This window comes from Aythya fuligula, chromosome 7, assembly GCF_009819795.1.
Source record: "Aythya fuligula isolate bAytFul2 chromosome 7, bAytFul2.pri, whole genome shotgun sequence".
Lineage (NCBI taxonomy): Eukaryota > Metazoa > Chordata > Aves > Anseriformes > Anatidae > Aythya > Aythya fuligula.
In genome coordinates, this window is record NC_045565.1 from 32,436,998 (window position 1) to 32,449,673 (window position 12,676).

Genomic DNA, 12,676 nt, shown 5'->3' on the forward strand with positions numbered 1-12,676 from the left:
TTCTTTTTCCTGTCACTGATTCTTGACTTTGCTTTAGTAGCTATAGAAATTCATTCAAATGTTGCCTTAATGGTAAATTTTTTGTGATTGTCTTGAATACATCATGAATATTATTAAATTACAAGCATATTTAGCAAAGAATAAAATATTGATAACATAATATGGTATCTGTTTGCCTAGGTAATTCCGTGTTTTCAGCGTGATGGGCTATTTTGCCTACATGAAAATGGTTGTATAACTTTAAGAGTTCGCAGACCTAACTGCAGTATAACTGGAACTCCTAATGAAGAGCCAGGTAAGTTTTGTGCCATTAATGGCCAGACATTAACTTTGAGGCATTTTAGTCAATACTTCAGCACCGGTGTCAACCATCATGCCTTGTACAGAATGGTTAATTGCAAACTTTCCAATGTTCTTTCTCTTAAGTAAATACATTAAATTTATACTGTGTTCTACCAAAAATTGTTTTTGATTCCCCTGATACCTTATGCAAAATAAAATATCTCCTGAAAATCCTTTCATCACTAGATATTACTCTAATTAGGAACTGCTGCAACACTTAAATGTACAAGAAAGTTTTAAGTACAAGATCATTTGTTTTGACCTTTAAGAAAAAAAAAAAAAAGTGTTTTGTGAACATGCACACTGATTTTTGGAAGTCATGAGGTCAGTTGTAAGAATTGAATTTAGAACTACTAAGCTGTGGGCTTCAATTTATATTAAATTCTAAATTATTAAATGGTTGCCTCTTTTATGAATACTAAGAATCAATTTTAATATAATGAAGGAGACAGGAAAAAAGAAGGTAAAATGTAGTTCTGTACAAGTAAATAAGTGACGTTTTGGGTTAATTTCTTTTTTATTATTTTGTTAGTTTGCTAATTTTTAGTGAGCAACATCATTACTTTTACAAATAAACCGAACAACATTTCAGTTGTGGAGAAACAGATGCACTTTCTGCGGAGATATAAAACAGTATAATTTTTTAGATTTTTGCAAGGTTCAAGCAGAGTAAACCCCTTCTAAAATAAAGTTACTCTTTGAGGAAATTTTCAGGGTCATGTGTTTTGTACAGCATAATCAACGCTGTGTAGTCTCTGGTTATGTTTTGCTTATTGTGCTGCAGGAAGCATGTAGATCTCAACCGAAGAAGCTCTGTCACTCTACCATCTTACCTCTGCTGAAAGACTACATTGCATGTTTTCTGTTTTAATTGTTTGTCATTTCTGGCACATTGATGTTACAGATCCAGACCCAGTTCAGGAACTGACTTACGATTTAAGAAGCCAGTGTGATGCAATTAGGGTAACAAAAACAGTTCGGCCGTTCAGTATGGTGTGTTGCCCCGTGAATGAGAATTCTGCAGCTCTCATTGTCAGTGATGGCAGGGTAATGATCTGGGAATTAAAATCCAGTATTTCTGGCAGAAATCTGCGTAACAGGTAATGGGATTTATTTTTCTTTTCTGTTACATTTACAAATGGCACTTAATTATATTCTGAAAGTAATGGTATTGTGCTTCTGTGCGTGATGTGCTATACATGTGTATGAATGAGGGGAAGAGGTGTTTGGAATAAGGAAACAAAAGATAAGAATGAATATCACATTATTTTGGGGGAACATTTTCTCATTTGGCTTTCTGCAGACTATATAATTTTCCTCAGAAATGAATCCCTCATTTTCAATCACATGAAAGGACTATGAAATTAGTCTGGAAAGATTATTTTCTTAGCAGGAAGAAGGTTTTTACCTAGATTTGTGTGAATTTGACACAAAGCATTATGAGTGCATAGTAGGTGTCTTGAATATGTCTGTGTAAACAATGAACAATTTTATATGCCAAGTTTTTAGAGTTTTAAATTTTGAGCAGTCTTTAAAAATGCTGTATGGAGTAGTATATTTCTTTGAACACTGAGTGCATTGCAGTCATTTTGCTGTAGTTAAGCTTTAATATACTATTGGGTAATATAAGTAACTTACTGTCATTAACAAACAAAAAAATACAAAATTCTTAATATACTTTTAAATGCTACAAATACCAGATTTTCAACATAGATACTTTTGTTGTTCGGTGTTTTAACATTTTTATTCTTGCTAAACAGCAAGAATAAAATGCTATTAGATGGATTCCTTGTGCTGCATAGCCAATAGAGCTGCTTAGGATCTATATGTTGCTGAGTTTTACTTCTTGGATTCCTAAGCTCATTTCTAAAACATTGATTTTTGTCATGATTATATAACGAGGAAAAATGTAATAATACTGTAAGAACCACTGAGCCCAGAAGAATCTGGATATGGTTGGATTGTACTGAAAAGTAAACCATATTTCTAGTTGGCAGGGAGTCTTTAACGGATTTTTAAAGAGTCTTCCTGTAGTAGCTCATGATTTTGCTGGGTTTGGTGGTCTTAATTAAAATTTGAAGTCAAAGTCTGTTAAACTGGAATTTTGAAGGAAAAGGCTTTGTACACACCTTAAACTGAATTTTTGTGTACAGCTGTCTGCAGTCAGTAGTCTTTGGTCTTTGCTTATCATGGGGGCCTGTCCTCAGCGCAGCTGGATATAATTCATGAAGGTTGCAGGGGCTGTTTGAATCCCTTTCAGCTATGGATTCTACTGGAACCCAATCACACCTCTTGGGGAAAATAACTCCCCCAAAAAAATTATGCATGGTAGATATCTCACAAGACTATTAGCATAGGTAATGTTTCTGTTGTAGCTTTATATACAAAAAGGCAGCTGTTTCCTATGTTTAGGTGAAAGGCTTTGCTTCAGTTCTAGATACCATTAACTGGAAGCCATATAAGAATTTTTTTCTGAGCAAAAGTTGGGTAATCTGTTCTTAAATGTCAAAATATTAATGAATGTTTCTTAGCTGTATTCCCTAACATAGCTCTAAATATTAACAATGTATTGAAAAGCCTCCATGTAAAGGTTAGGTACACTTCAGAACAAGGAATACATCTGCCTGTTTTCTCTTACAAATATCCGTGTAGGGAAAATTAAACTTACTTTAAAATATGTACATCTTCATGTGCATTATCTCCTGGTAAATGTTGGGAATAATCTTGTCAAAATATTCTGCAAGTAATAAGCAGTAAATATACTGAATGAGTAACTTGGGAAAAAGCTGAACTAAGGGCTTGAGTAAGCAGGCCATCCAATTTGCTTTAGGAACTTGTTTTCATTTCTTTTACAGTAGTTCAAGTGCATCACCTTTGTATTCTCCAGTCTCGTTCTGTGGAATTCCTGTAGGAGCATTCCAAAATAAACTTCCTGACCTCTCACTAGACAACATGATAGGTAAGAATATCTTCTACTAATTACTGCTACTGGTTTTTAGGCCTTTTGAATCCTTGTATGTTTCAGCTTACTTAAGATTCTATATGTTAGAATTATTTTCTATGCAAGTGAAGTTGTAATTCTGAAAGAAAGAAACACAGTTCTCATTTGCTAAAACAAAACAAAACAAAAAAAAACTAAAAGTAGAAAGAAAAGGACTCTTGAATCAATTCTGGAAGAAGATTGAAATGATTCCACTTTTTTTTTTTTTTTTTTTTTTTTTTTAATGTTAGGAAAGAAAGTTAGTATTGCAGTATTGGAGAAATTTGCTGAAGTACTGCGTTCCAAAAAGCTGTATCATACTGAGTTCAACAAGGAGAAATGCCTCATTAATAAGCTTTGATATTTTGTATGTTTAGGTGATTCGTAATTTTTGTTTTATAAACTCCTGCATGATAACTTATTGTAATACCAGATTAAAATTGAATACTAACAAGAGCTTTAATTTTTAAGCAGGGCAAGGGACAGTTGCCGGAGAAGAACAGTTAAGAAGTTCTTTTCTGCAAGAAGTGCACCTCAAATTTTTGCTGACTGGACTTCTTTCAGGACTTCCTTTGCCCCCATTTGCTATCCGCATGTGCCCACCTCTTACAACAAAAAACATTAAACAGTATGAGCCACTCCTTGCTGTTGGTAAGTATCTTGATTAGCTTATTGATTGGTCTGCAAATTATATATTCTAGATTAAATACAAATATAGTATTAACAAAGGAAAAAAAAAGATCTAATTTTGTTCTAATTAATCACAAATAGTGACCCTTGTATTAGTTTGCATTGAAGATTCATAGAATTCATTTCAGATTCATTTTCCCTGCCTCAAGCTAAAGAAATGCTACCTGAAAATGTACAATATCTTAGCAAGATTGTGTTTATCTTATCATCATACCTACGTTTTAAGATTTTTATATAAGTTGCAGCTGCTGTGAAGCACAAATACAGGTGAAATACAAAGATTAAGAAGCAAATAGGTAGGTGTAGAGAGCATTTAGAGCAACGTCTGTAGCATTCTAAACTTAAGGTACCTGAATGGCAATGGTTTCCATTGCTGTGTTTAAATAAAGTTGATGAGCGTAAAGGAAAAAAAGATGAGTAAGTCTTCCCAGTGTCTAATAGAAAATCGTAACTTTAAGTGTTTCAGGAGGTATTTGATCTACTTGAAGCTTATAGCAACCAAGTTACTAATTTGTAATTTGAGAAAGGTTGTTATTTCAGGGATGAGAAAGCAGAATTACTTTAATGATTTGGTAAAATCTACATATGATTCTCCACTGGGATTACTGATGGATAACAGTTAATACTCTTCCTTGAGGCATTTGCTCTTCTTGAGTAATCAAAACAAAATCATTCCTTTCTCCTGCTACTGTGTATGTTGCAGGGAAAAGGAAAATCAATATATTATACAATAATAATATACGATTGTATATTATACAATTATACAAGGAAAATCAATATATTTTCTATAGGCTCTACAAAGACAGATTTCAGGGAAATGTCTTGACTGAAACTGTTTTTCCTGTCTGCACAGAATTTTGGAGGGTATAATATTTGGTACTTAAGCACTAAAAATCAAAATACATTTTCGACATTTCTTTACAATAGTTAATGTGGAAAAAAAGGAGAAATAGCTGTAAATCCTATGTTTTCACTGAATTATGAAAGACAAGAATAAAAGTGGTCTGCATATGTATTTTTTTTTAAATAATCACTTTTTGTAGGTACAAGTAATGGCTCCGTCCTGGTGTTTCATCTCACAAGTGGTCTCTTACACAAAGAGTTAAGCATCCATTCCTGCGAAGTCAAGTAAGAGTTTAATTCCTACCATAATCATTCTGGGAGACAAATTTAAAACATCTAATGTTGAAGAAGCAATATGGGGGGTCTTGTTTCATTGTTAACGACATTCAACTAAATTACCTGTTGAGTAGTCTAACCTGCCAGTGTTTTTGCTCCATGTAACCAGTAATCCATGTCAAAATCAGAGTGAAAATTACATTCAACTCTAAATATTTAAATTGTTTCAGTGCCTGCTGATCTAGGATGCATATCAGCTACTTGCAGTTTCTTTAGTACGCTGTGGTACAAAGAAGTCTTTTTAGCACAAGAAAGTCTATTTCAGGGTTTTATTTATAGTCATGACTAGCACATTATGTTCTTTGAAATAACTCTGCTTTGTACAGCAAAATTTATTTATTTCGCTCACTTGTGTATGAAATTTCTATTGAGACAGATGTAACTGAGGTTAAAATAATTTTACCTTAAAAAGGTTTTAAAGATTGAATACAGGACTCAGTATTTGTCTATCCTAAGTAGGAACAGAGTAAGTTGTAAAGCTGTTGTATATGTTTGGAATTTTTTTGTTTACACAATGGCGTAATTAGTGGCAAAGATATTCAAGATAGTCCTGGCTAGATATACATTTCCAGACAGGTTTAAGTATGGAAAATAAAATTATTATTTTTAATAGTAATATTAGTAAAAATTTATATCAGAGTCGTGGCATGAAGCCTTCTTCAGGCTAGCGTCTTCATTTTATTTTTCATTCTACAAAAAGATGAGACAAACGGGTGTCTCAGAATAGCTAGATCTAAGAGAGTTCATTATGTAAACCTGCTTTGAATCTACCACCAAAATCACAGAAGCATATTTGCACATAATTTGGTTTTGTGGTGTGATTAGTAGGCACTAATCCATTTGAATGCTGGTTGTTTTTTCTTGTTTCATGCCATTAACTACTTAACAAAGTTATTTTATATTCTGTTATGCAGACTAGGTGGATACTATTGCTTTTTTTTTTTCCACTACAGTGATTATAGAATTCAAAATTAAAACGTCTACAAGCACTTCACAGATTTAATAATGGGGAGACAGAAGGAAAAATACTTTTGAAAATAAAAAAAAAAAAAAAAGATTTTGTTTTTATCTTTTATTTCATTTAGGTTCCATGTATTATTGGAATTATTTTTAGTGGGTACTTTTCACTGCAAATTTTTTGCAACGTTTCAGAAAATACTGAAAAAGTTTTTTTCAGAAAAACTTTCAGAATACATTGTATTCCTAGCAACTGTCCTTGCACTAATGGTAATTTTAGAATAAAAAGTGATTGTGAATTTTGTTTAATGCTCACAGTCATAAACTGTTACCTATTTAAATCTTTTAAATACTTATTTTAGTTTCTTTGTCCAGATCTTAGTGGTATAAGGACTTTCTACATAATTTTCACAAGTTTAGGGGAATGCTTTAAGCAATGTAGAAAATGGCACTGTGATTTTTAAAATTAACATTCATGGAGTGCAATGCTTTTTCCTTCAGTGGGAATTTTTGCTTTACATCTAGAACGTAGATAAGTTGCATAATGCCTCTATTTCAGTTTTAACTGAAAACACAGCTTCAGGGAACTCCATTATTTTAGTATGATAATACCCTGGAATTGGAACTCAATGCCAACAAAATTTTCAGTGCCTTATAGTTTAAGACAAAAATGTAATAAAACTAAGGATCTTAATAATGGCAATTGTCATTTTTATGTCAACTGTGCTAAAATATTGACCAATAAGATGTTTGGATGCTAGCAATTATGACACTTTTTTATGACACTTTATTTTGGTAGGAGATAACGTGGTCACCTGCTGATTTTTTTTTAACTTTATTTTGTTTTTTAATCAGATCTCTGCAGATCTGTATTGTGTTTAGGAGGAGAGAGAATAGTTTTTCTGTCCTAGATAGTTCATATGCAAGAGTAACCTTGAATGCTCATTTTGTCCATGATTATTACTTAGCCATTTCCCTGTTTCATTAGAACTGTGTGGGTGAATACTTTTCCTTTGAGTTCAATTTGCTTTTTCTTAGGAGTACAGGGCAAGAAGAAGCAGAAATGCTTCAGAGCACATGGAGATGGAAAGTTAATCAGGCTGTGCTAGGAGCATAAGTGAGGCAAAAAACAGAGGGAGATCATAGCATGTGTATGGGCTGGAAGAAGCTGTGAGCAAGAGGTCAGTTTGTTCCTTTAGGATACAGAGAAATGTAATTAATTCTTAACCATCCAGTAGCTAATCCTGTTACCTGTTCTGTCTTCTAAGTGGAGCAGTCTACATTTTTTATAAGCTATTGAGGTAAGATAGGTGATGATAGTACATGTTCAGCACAGAGGAAAACATATGCATCGTGTACATAAAATGCCTGTGGTGCAGCTCCTTGGTTGCTGAAAGTGGTGTGTTTGCAATGTTCGTTCCCCTGTAGGTAGCAATAACTAGACCAGTACTTTTTCTCTCTCTCTCTCTCTTTTTTTTTTTTCTTTTCCTGAAGCTCAACAAGCCCAAGGTGGCAACAACCTTAATTTTTAAAATTAAAATCTCACTGACTATAACTAGAATGCTTATGGCCTGCAGGCAAAACTTGAGAATTGCTGTGTTACATCCAAGTTTTGACAGCTGAATTGAAGATAATTCTCCCTTGGGAAACTGCTTTGCAAACAGTCATCACCTTGGAAAAAAAAAAAACACTTTTCTCACGTAGAAAAAGATGAATGAAAAGTATCTGTCACTTCTGCCATACTTTACACTTAAGCATGTTGGTGTGCTAAACTTGTTTCTGTGCTTTTGTAAACGTGCATCATCTGACAAGTGTAAGCTTCATAGCAATGAAATGCTGCATATTCAGAGTTCAACTCCAAAGCTGTCGTTACAGAAAGTTGTGGGGAGCAGGAAGTATAAATGGGTTCAAGAAGTGAGTGGGCTGTGAATAGCGTGGGAGTCTTCCAATGGCTTTTAAACAATCTCTGCAGCTCAGGAACTCTCCAGATTGGTACCTAGCAGGAGCTAAATGGGTAGACCAGAGGGAGAGCCATTGCTTACCCTGGAAATGAGGCGCCTCTCTTAAGAATTTGCAAATACCCAGAAAGTCAAACAGGGCATGGGTGAGATTCACTTTAAACCTGATGCTCTATGGCAGCTGTAAACAAGTCCTCAGATTTCTAAAAGGATCTTGTTGTGCTGTTTCACAGGTGCTGCTGGATAGTTATGTTTGAAATCAAAGTTTGATTTCTGTTGGCTATCTTTAGGAGGGCTCTGAATTTCCAGAATTAGCATGTTACCCATTGATTATCAGGAATGGTTGTGAAGACTTTACTTTAAGATGGTGAGATTTGTAAAATCTTTTCAAATAATAAAAAAAAATAGGCTGCAGTGTCACATGTGATTGCACTTGTGGATTTCTATTAAATCTTTCTTGTAATGCTTCAATTAATAATTGAGTATTTCTTGTTTTCATTGAAGTTACTGGTTGAACTTTCATAGGTCCTAGTGGGAAAAGAACTGGTCCTAAATTTTTAAACTTTTCTTAGGACTTATGAGTAATACTTCACATTTTTTTAAATAGCTTGATATAAGAAAAAAAAATAAAGATAAATATGACTATAACTTTGTATGTATAGAATATTATGGGAATGCTTTTTGCATTCACTAATAGACATTGCATTTAGGAAATTTCTACTTAATATGATTAAGCTGGATTTCTTGACAGTAAATCATAAATATGTCTCATATTTCAGCTATATTATTGCAAAACAGACTGTGATTTTACGAATGATGTAACTGAAGACCTAGCTGTCTGGAGACAGTTTTTAAGTAATCTGTGTTTGAAAAATTTGAGGAAAACCTAAAACCTTTTATCCCTGTTAAAATGAACTTGGGCACAGTCTCGGTTTTCTTTCAGATTAGTTCTTGATTTAATTAACAGGTAAAGCACTCAAATATTTATGCTGGCATGAAGTGTGTGTGGGCAATGGGGAGGGACAAGGCTGTTATGTTTTGGAACAGTACCACCTAGCGTCGCTCTCCATCCTCCTGCTGCTGCCTGTGGTATATCTCACGAATTTACAGAGTCAAGAGTTGCTGACATTAGGTTATAGACATCGAGACTTTACATTCTTGTAACACTTCAAGGTATTTCAGTTGCGGCTGCTGTTGTGTGATCTCAAAGAGCAAAAAAAAATTTTGGTTGTCAGTTTGTTTCTGATAGACTTTGAAATCTGTTCAGGGCCTCCCTTGTTTTATCACCTTTGTTTCTCCTTTCCCTGGACTGCAAGATACGTATCTCCCTGCCCAGCTATCTATATGAATATTTTTTCTTTTCTCCGTGCTGAGTTACTTGATGGTTCTTCCCATCTGGTAAATCACTGATTTAATTAGAGCAGTGTCTTTAGTCTGCTGTAGTGCTAAGTATGTGAGGGTTTTTTTCAGAAAAGTTACCTATGTTTCTAACTGAATATTTTATTTAACCAAAGAACCTAAATATCTGCGTAGTCCTAAAAGAAAGCTCATTTTAATTTTCTTTGGTAACTTTGTTATTGTATTTGTATTGTAGTTATAAAAGTGTACCTCCTTGTATGCTTACATATAGTGTTTCCGTGAACTGTAGAAAATTGCTTCTATGCCATTTTCAAATTGAAGGATAAGCATGAAATAAAAAGCTGTTTTTCAGTCTAGGCTATTTTGTGACCATTTGACTATTTCAGCTAATATGCTCTGTGTGCTCTTTTCTGATGACAGGGGAATAGAGTGGATAAGCTTGTCTGGTTTTATTTCTTTTGCCACATCGACACCTAACAATCTGGGGTTAGTAAGGAACGAGCTGCAGCTGGTGGACCTACCAACAGGTTAGTAGTATTCTCTGAGAAATCTGTACGAGAGGCTGACACATTTGCTAGGGAGTCACAAATAACAATTCTTACTACTTTTTTTTTTTTAATTATTTTTTTCTGTTGTTATGATAAAATAGTAAAGAGGAACTTAACCCATTGTGCTCTTCCTTGTGAAAACCACATAATGTGGTAATGAGATTTTTTAGTTCAGCATGGTTAAATATTTCTTTTTTCTTTCAATGTCATTTCTGTGATCCAGGTAGGAGCATTGCATTTCGTGGGGAGAGAGGCAGTGATGAGCCAGCTATTGAAATGATAAAGGTGTCTCATTTGAAGTAAGTATATTGTAAACTTTTTACTGTGGTATATGCAGATCCTCATCGCTTAATAGAAATAACAGAAATACCAGGAGAAAACACTTCAGATAGGATAGACTAATATTCAGCAGCATCAAGAGAAAGCATACTCAAGAGAAAAAGCTGTATTTCTGTAGTTGACTTTGTCACACACTTTAGAATCCAATCACAGAAGATTGCTCTACTTTCTTTTATAAATGTAATTAAAATAACATTGAGTTTAATAAAACAGTGTCTCTACATTTTCAAAGTTTTCTCTTTGCAATGAAGAAAAAACAATAACGTTGTAGCTTGTATAGAATTTTGGGGGGAATTGTGTACGTGATCCAGAGAATTTAGGAATTCAGCCATATAAGGTCTTGCCAATACATTAAAAATCAAGAACAGCAGTCGACTTAGATCAAGAGACCATAAAATGATAAGTGAGAACAAGAAAGTATAGTTTATATGAATAGAAATTAATGCAGTTGAGAAGAGTACATAAACTACAGAGCTTGTTTGTATTTTCATGTTACATGTGAAAAGTGGGAGACTGAAGGTGTTTTACTAATCTAGCCGTACAGCTGAAAGGTCTGAAGACATGACTGACAAATGGTTCGGTGTAAGAGGATTTTATGTTCGTTTATCACTGGATTAGGGAAGTGCGTCTGGAGTAGAGAAATAAATCCATCCAACCTACAGACTTGGTATGTCTTACTGATAGATTTGCAGTCATCAACTCATGCTGAATATGGCTGAATCACAGGTGCTGCTGCTTTCTCTGGATTCCTTCCCTTGCCTCCTGTACAGTAATTGAGCAGTGCCACCAACCTGACAGAAATTTCTAAGTCTTTTGGTCTTCAAGGAGGACCTTTTTTCAGGCAGGCTTTGCACGCAAGGAACTCAAGAAAATCACAAAGTTTGGGTTTGGTTTTGAACCAATTTAATGTACTCTGTACCATCTTAGTTTTTGAGGTGTTTTGTTTGCTCTTTTTTTTCCATATCAGAACTTTCTGAGAATGCTGATAGTAAAAACGTGAAGTAAACTGCTAAAAATTAAACAGAGTGATTACTTCTGATGTAATAAATTCTGTGTTTCAGGCAGTATCTAGCTGTGATATTTAAAGACAAACCACTGGAAATCTGGGATGTCAGAACATGCACTCTACTCAGAGAAATGTCTAAAAACTTCCCTACAGTGACAGCTTTGGTAAGGAATAGTCTTTCTTACTGTTTGTTGAATGTAATTTGTTGAGATAGTATAAAAAAATCTATGAACAAATCTGTATCAAAATGTTATATATATAGCATATGTGTAAGTGCTTTCCCCCTTTTTCCTTGTCTGGTATCAAATTTGGTAAGAGAAGGAGATACTTGACAGATACTTGGTCTGCATTTTTAGGGATGGAGGGATGTGTCAGAGAAAACAGTCTTCATGGAAATCATTATAATTAACAGAAAGTTCCCCAGTAAATTCAGGGAGTAAACTTATGTTTGTATTCTTCCTGAACAATTTTTCACAGGAGTGGTCACCTTCTCATAACTTGAAAAGTCTGAGAAAGAAGCAGCTAGCAGCCCGTGAGGCCATGGCCCGGCAGACGGTTGCATCAGATACTGAAGTTAGCAGTGTTGAATCTTCTGTTATCAGGTATTTGTGATTCAGATTTGTATGTATGAGTTGTTTTTCCTCCGTATGTTGTTATTCTACAGAACAGAATATTTTTGAGCTGATTTTTGAGTACATGCCAGGTAAAACAATTGTCTGGGCCTCCCTTTAGCATTTAGGTGTGGAACTCTGATTTACTGCTGAGTGGGAAAACCAGTATACCAAGTGGGACTTGTGTCTATTGCAGCACATTAGTTACCTGGTTCTTGCAGTAAAACCTTTATTGGCCCTCTGAACTTTTCCATAAGTGTATAAATACGTTAACTGTTGTTTCTGGTAAACTGTTTTGTAGAAAAGGTGTTTTGTTTGTTTGTTTGTTTGTTTGTTTTGTTTTGTTTTGTTTTTTTCCTGCTTCTGTGCATTAATTAAGGAGAATTTGCCTTGTAATTCTGATTTCAAGAAAAAAAGACTTGTGTCTCATTGTGTTCTCTTTTAAAGCTTGTTACAGGAAGCTGAAAGTAAATCAGAACTGAGCCAGAACATTTCTGCCAGGGAGCACTTTGTGTTTACGGATGTTGATGGGCAGGTTTACCATCTCACAGTAGAAGGAAACTCAGTAAAAGATAGTGCAAGAATTCCTCCTGATGTAAGTTCCAATTTTCTATATGATATAGTTCCAAAATTATGGAAAAGTTAAAGAATACGTTTTCAGATTTATTATTTTTGATGTGCATAAAATCAAGTCTGACACATGGGCA

The 12,676-nt window shown here is 34.3% G+C and overlaps 1 protein-coding gene across 2 annotated transcripts in view; it reads left to right on the plus strand.

Moving 5' to 3' along the window:
* Positions 1-12,676, plus strand: part of WDR11 (WD repeat domain 11) — a 40,580-nt gene that overhangs the window by 12,692 nt on the left and 15,212 nt on the right. The window contains exons 7-16 of one of the 2 annotated variants that reach the window (XM_032191070.1): positions 181-295; positions 1,247-1,442; positions 3,198-3,301; positions 3,794-3,973; positions 5,056-5,140; positions 9,886-9,992; positions 10,237-10,312; positions 11,414-11,522; positions 11,836-11,960; positions 12,417-12,564. In XM_032191070.1, the coding sequence (XP_032046961.1) occupies positions 181-295; positions 1,247-1,442; positions 3,198-3,301; positions 3,794-3,973; positions 5,056-5,140; positions 9,886-9,992; positions 10,237-10,312; positions 11,414-11,522; positions 11,836-11,960; positions 12,417-12,564 (1,245 nt within the window). The remainder of the gene's footprint in view (positions 1-180; positions 296-1,246; positions 1,443-3,197; positions 3,302-3,793; positions 3,974-5,055; positions 5,141-9,885; positions 9,993-10,236; positions 10,313-11,413; positions 11,523-11,835; positions 11,961-12,416; positions 12,565-12,676) is intronic. The other variant, XM_032191071.1, reaches the window with a different exon arrangement.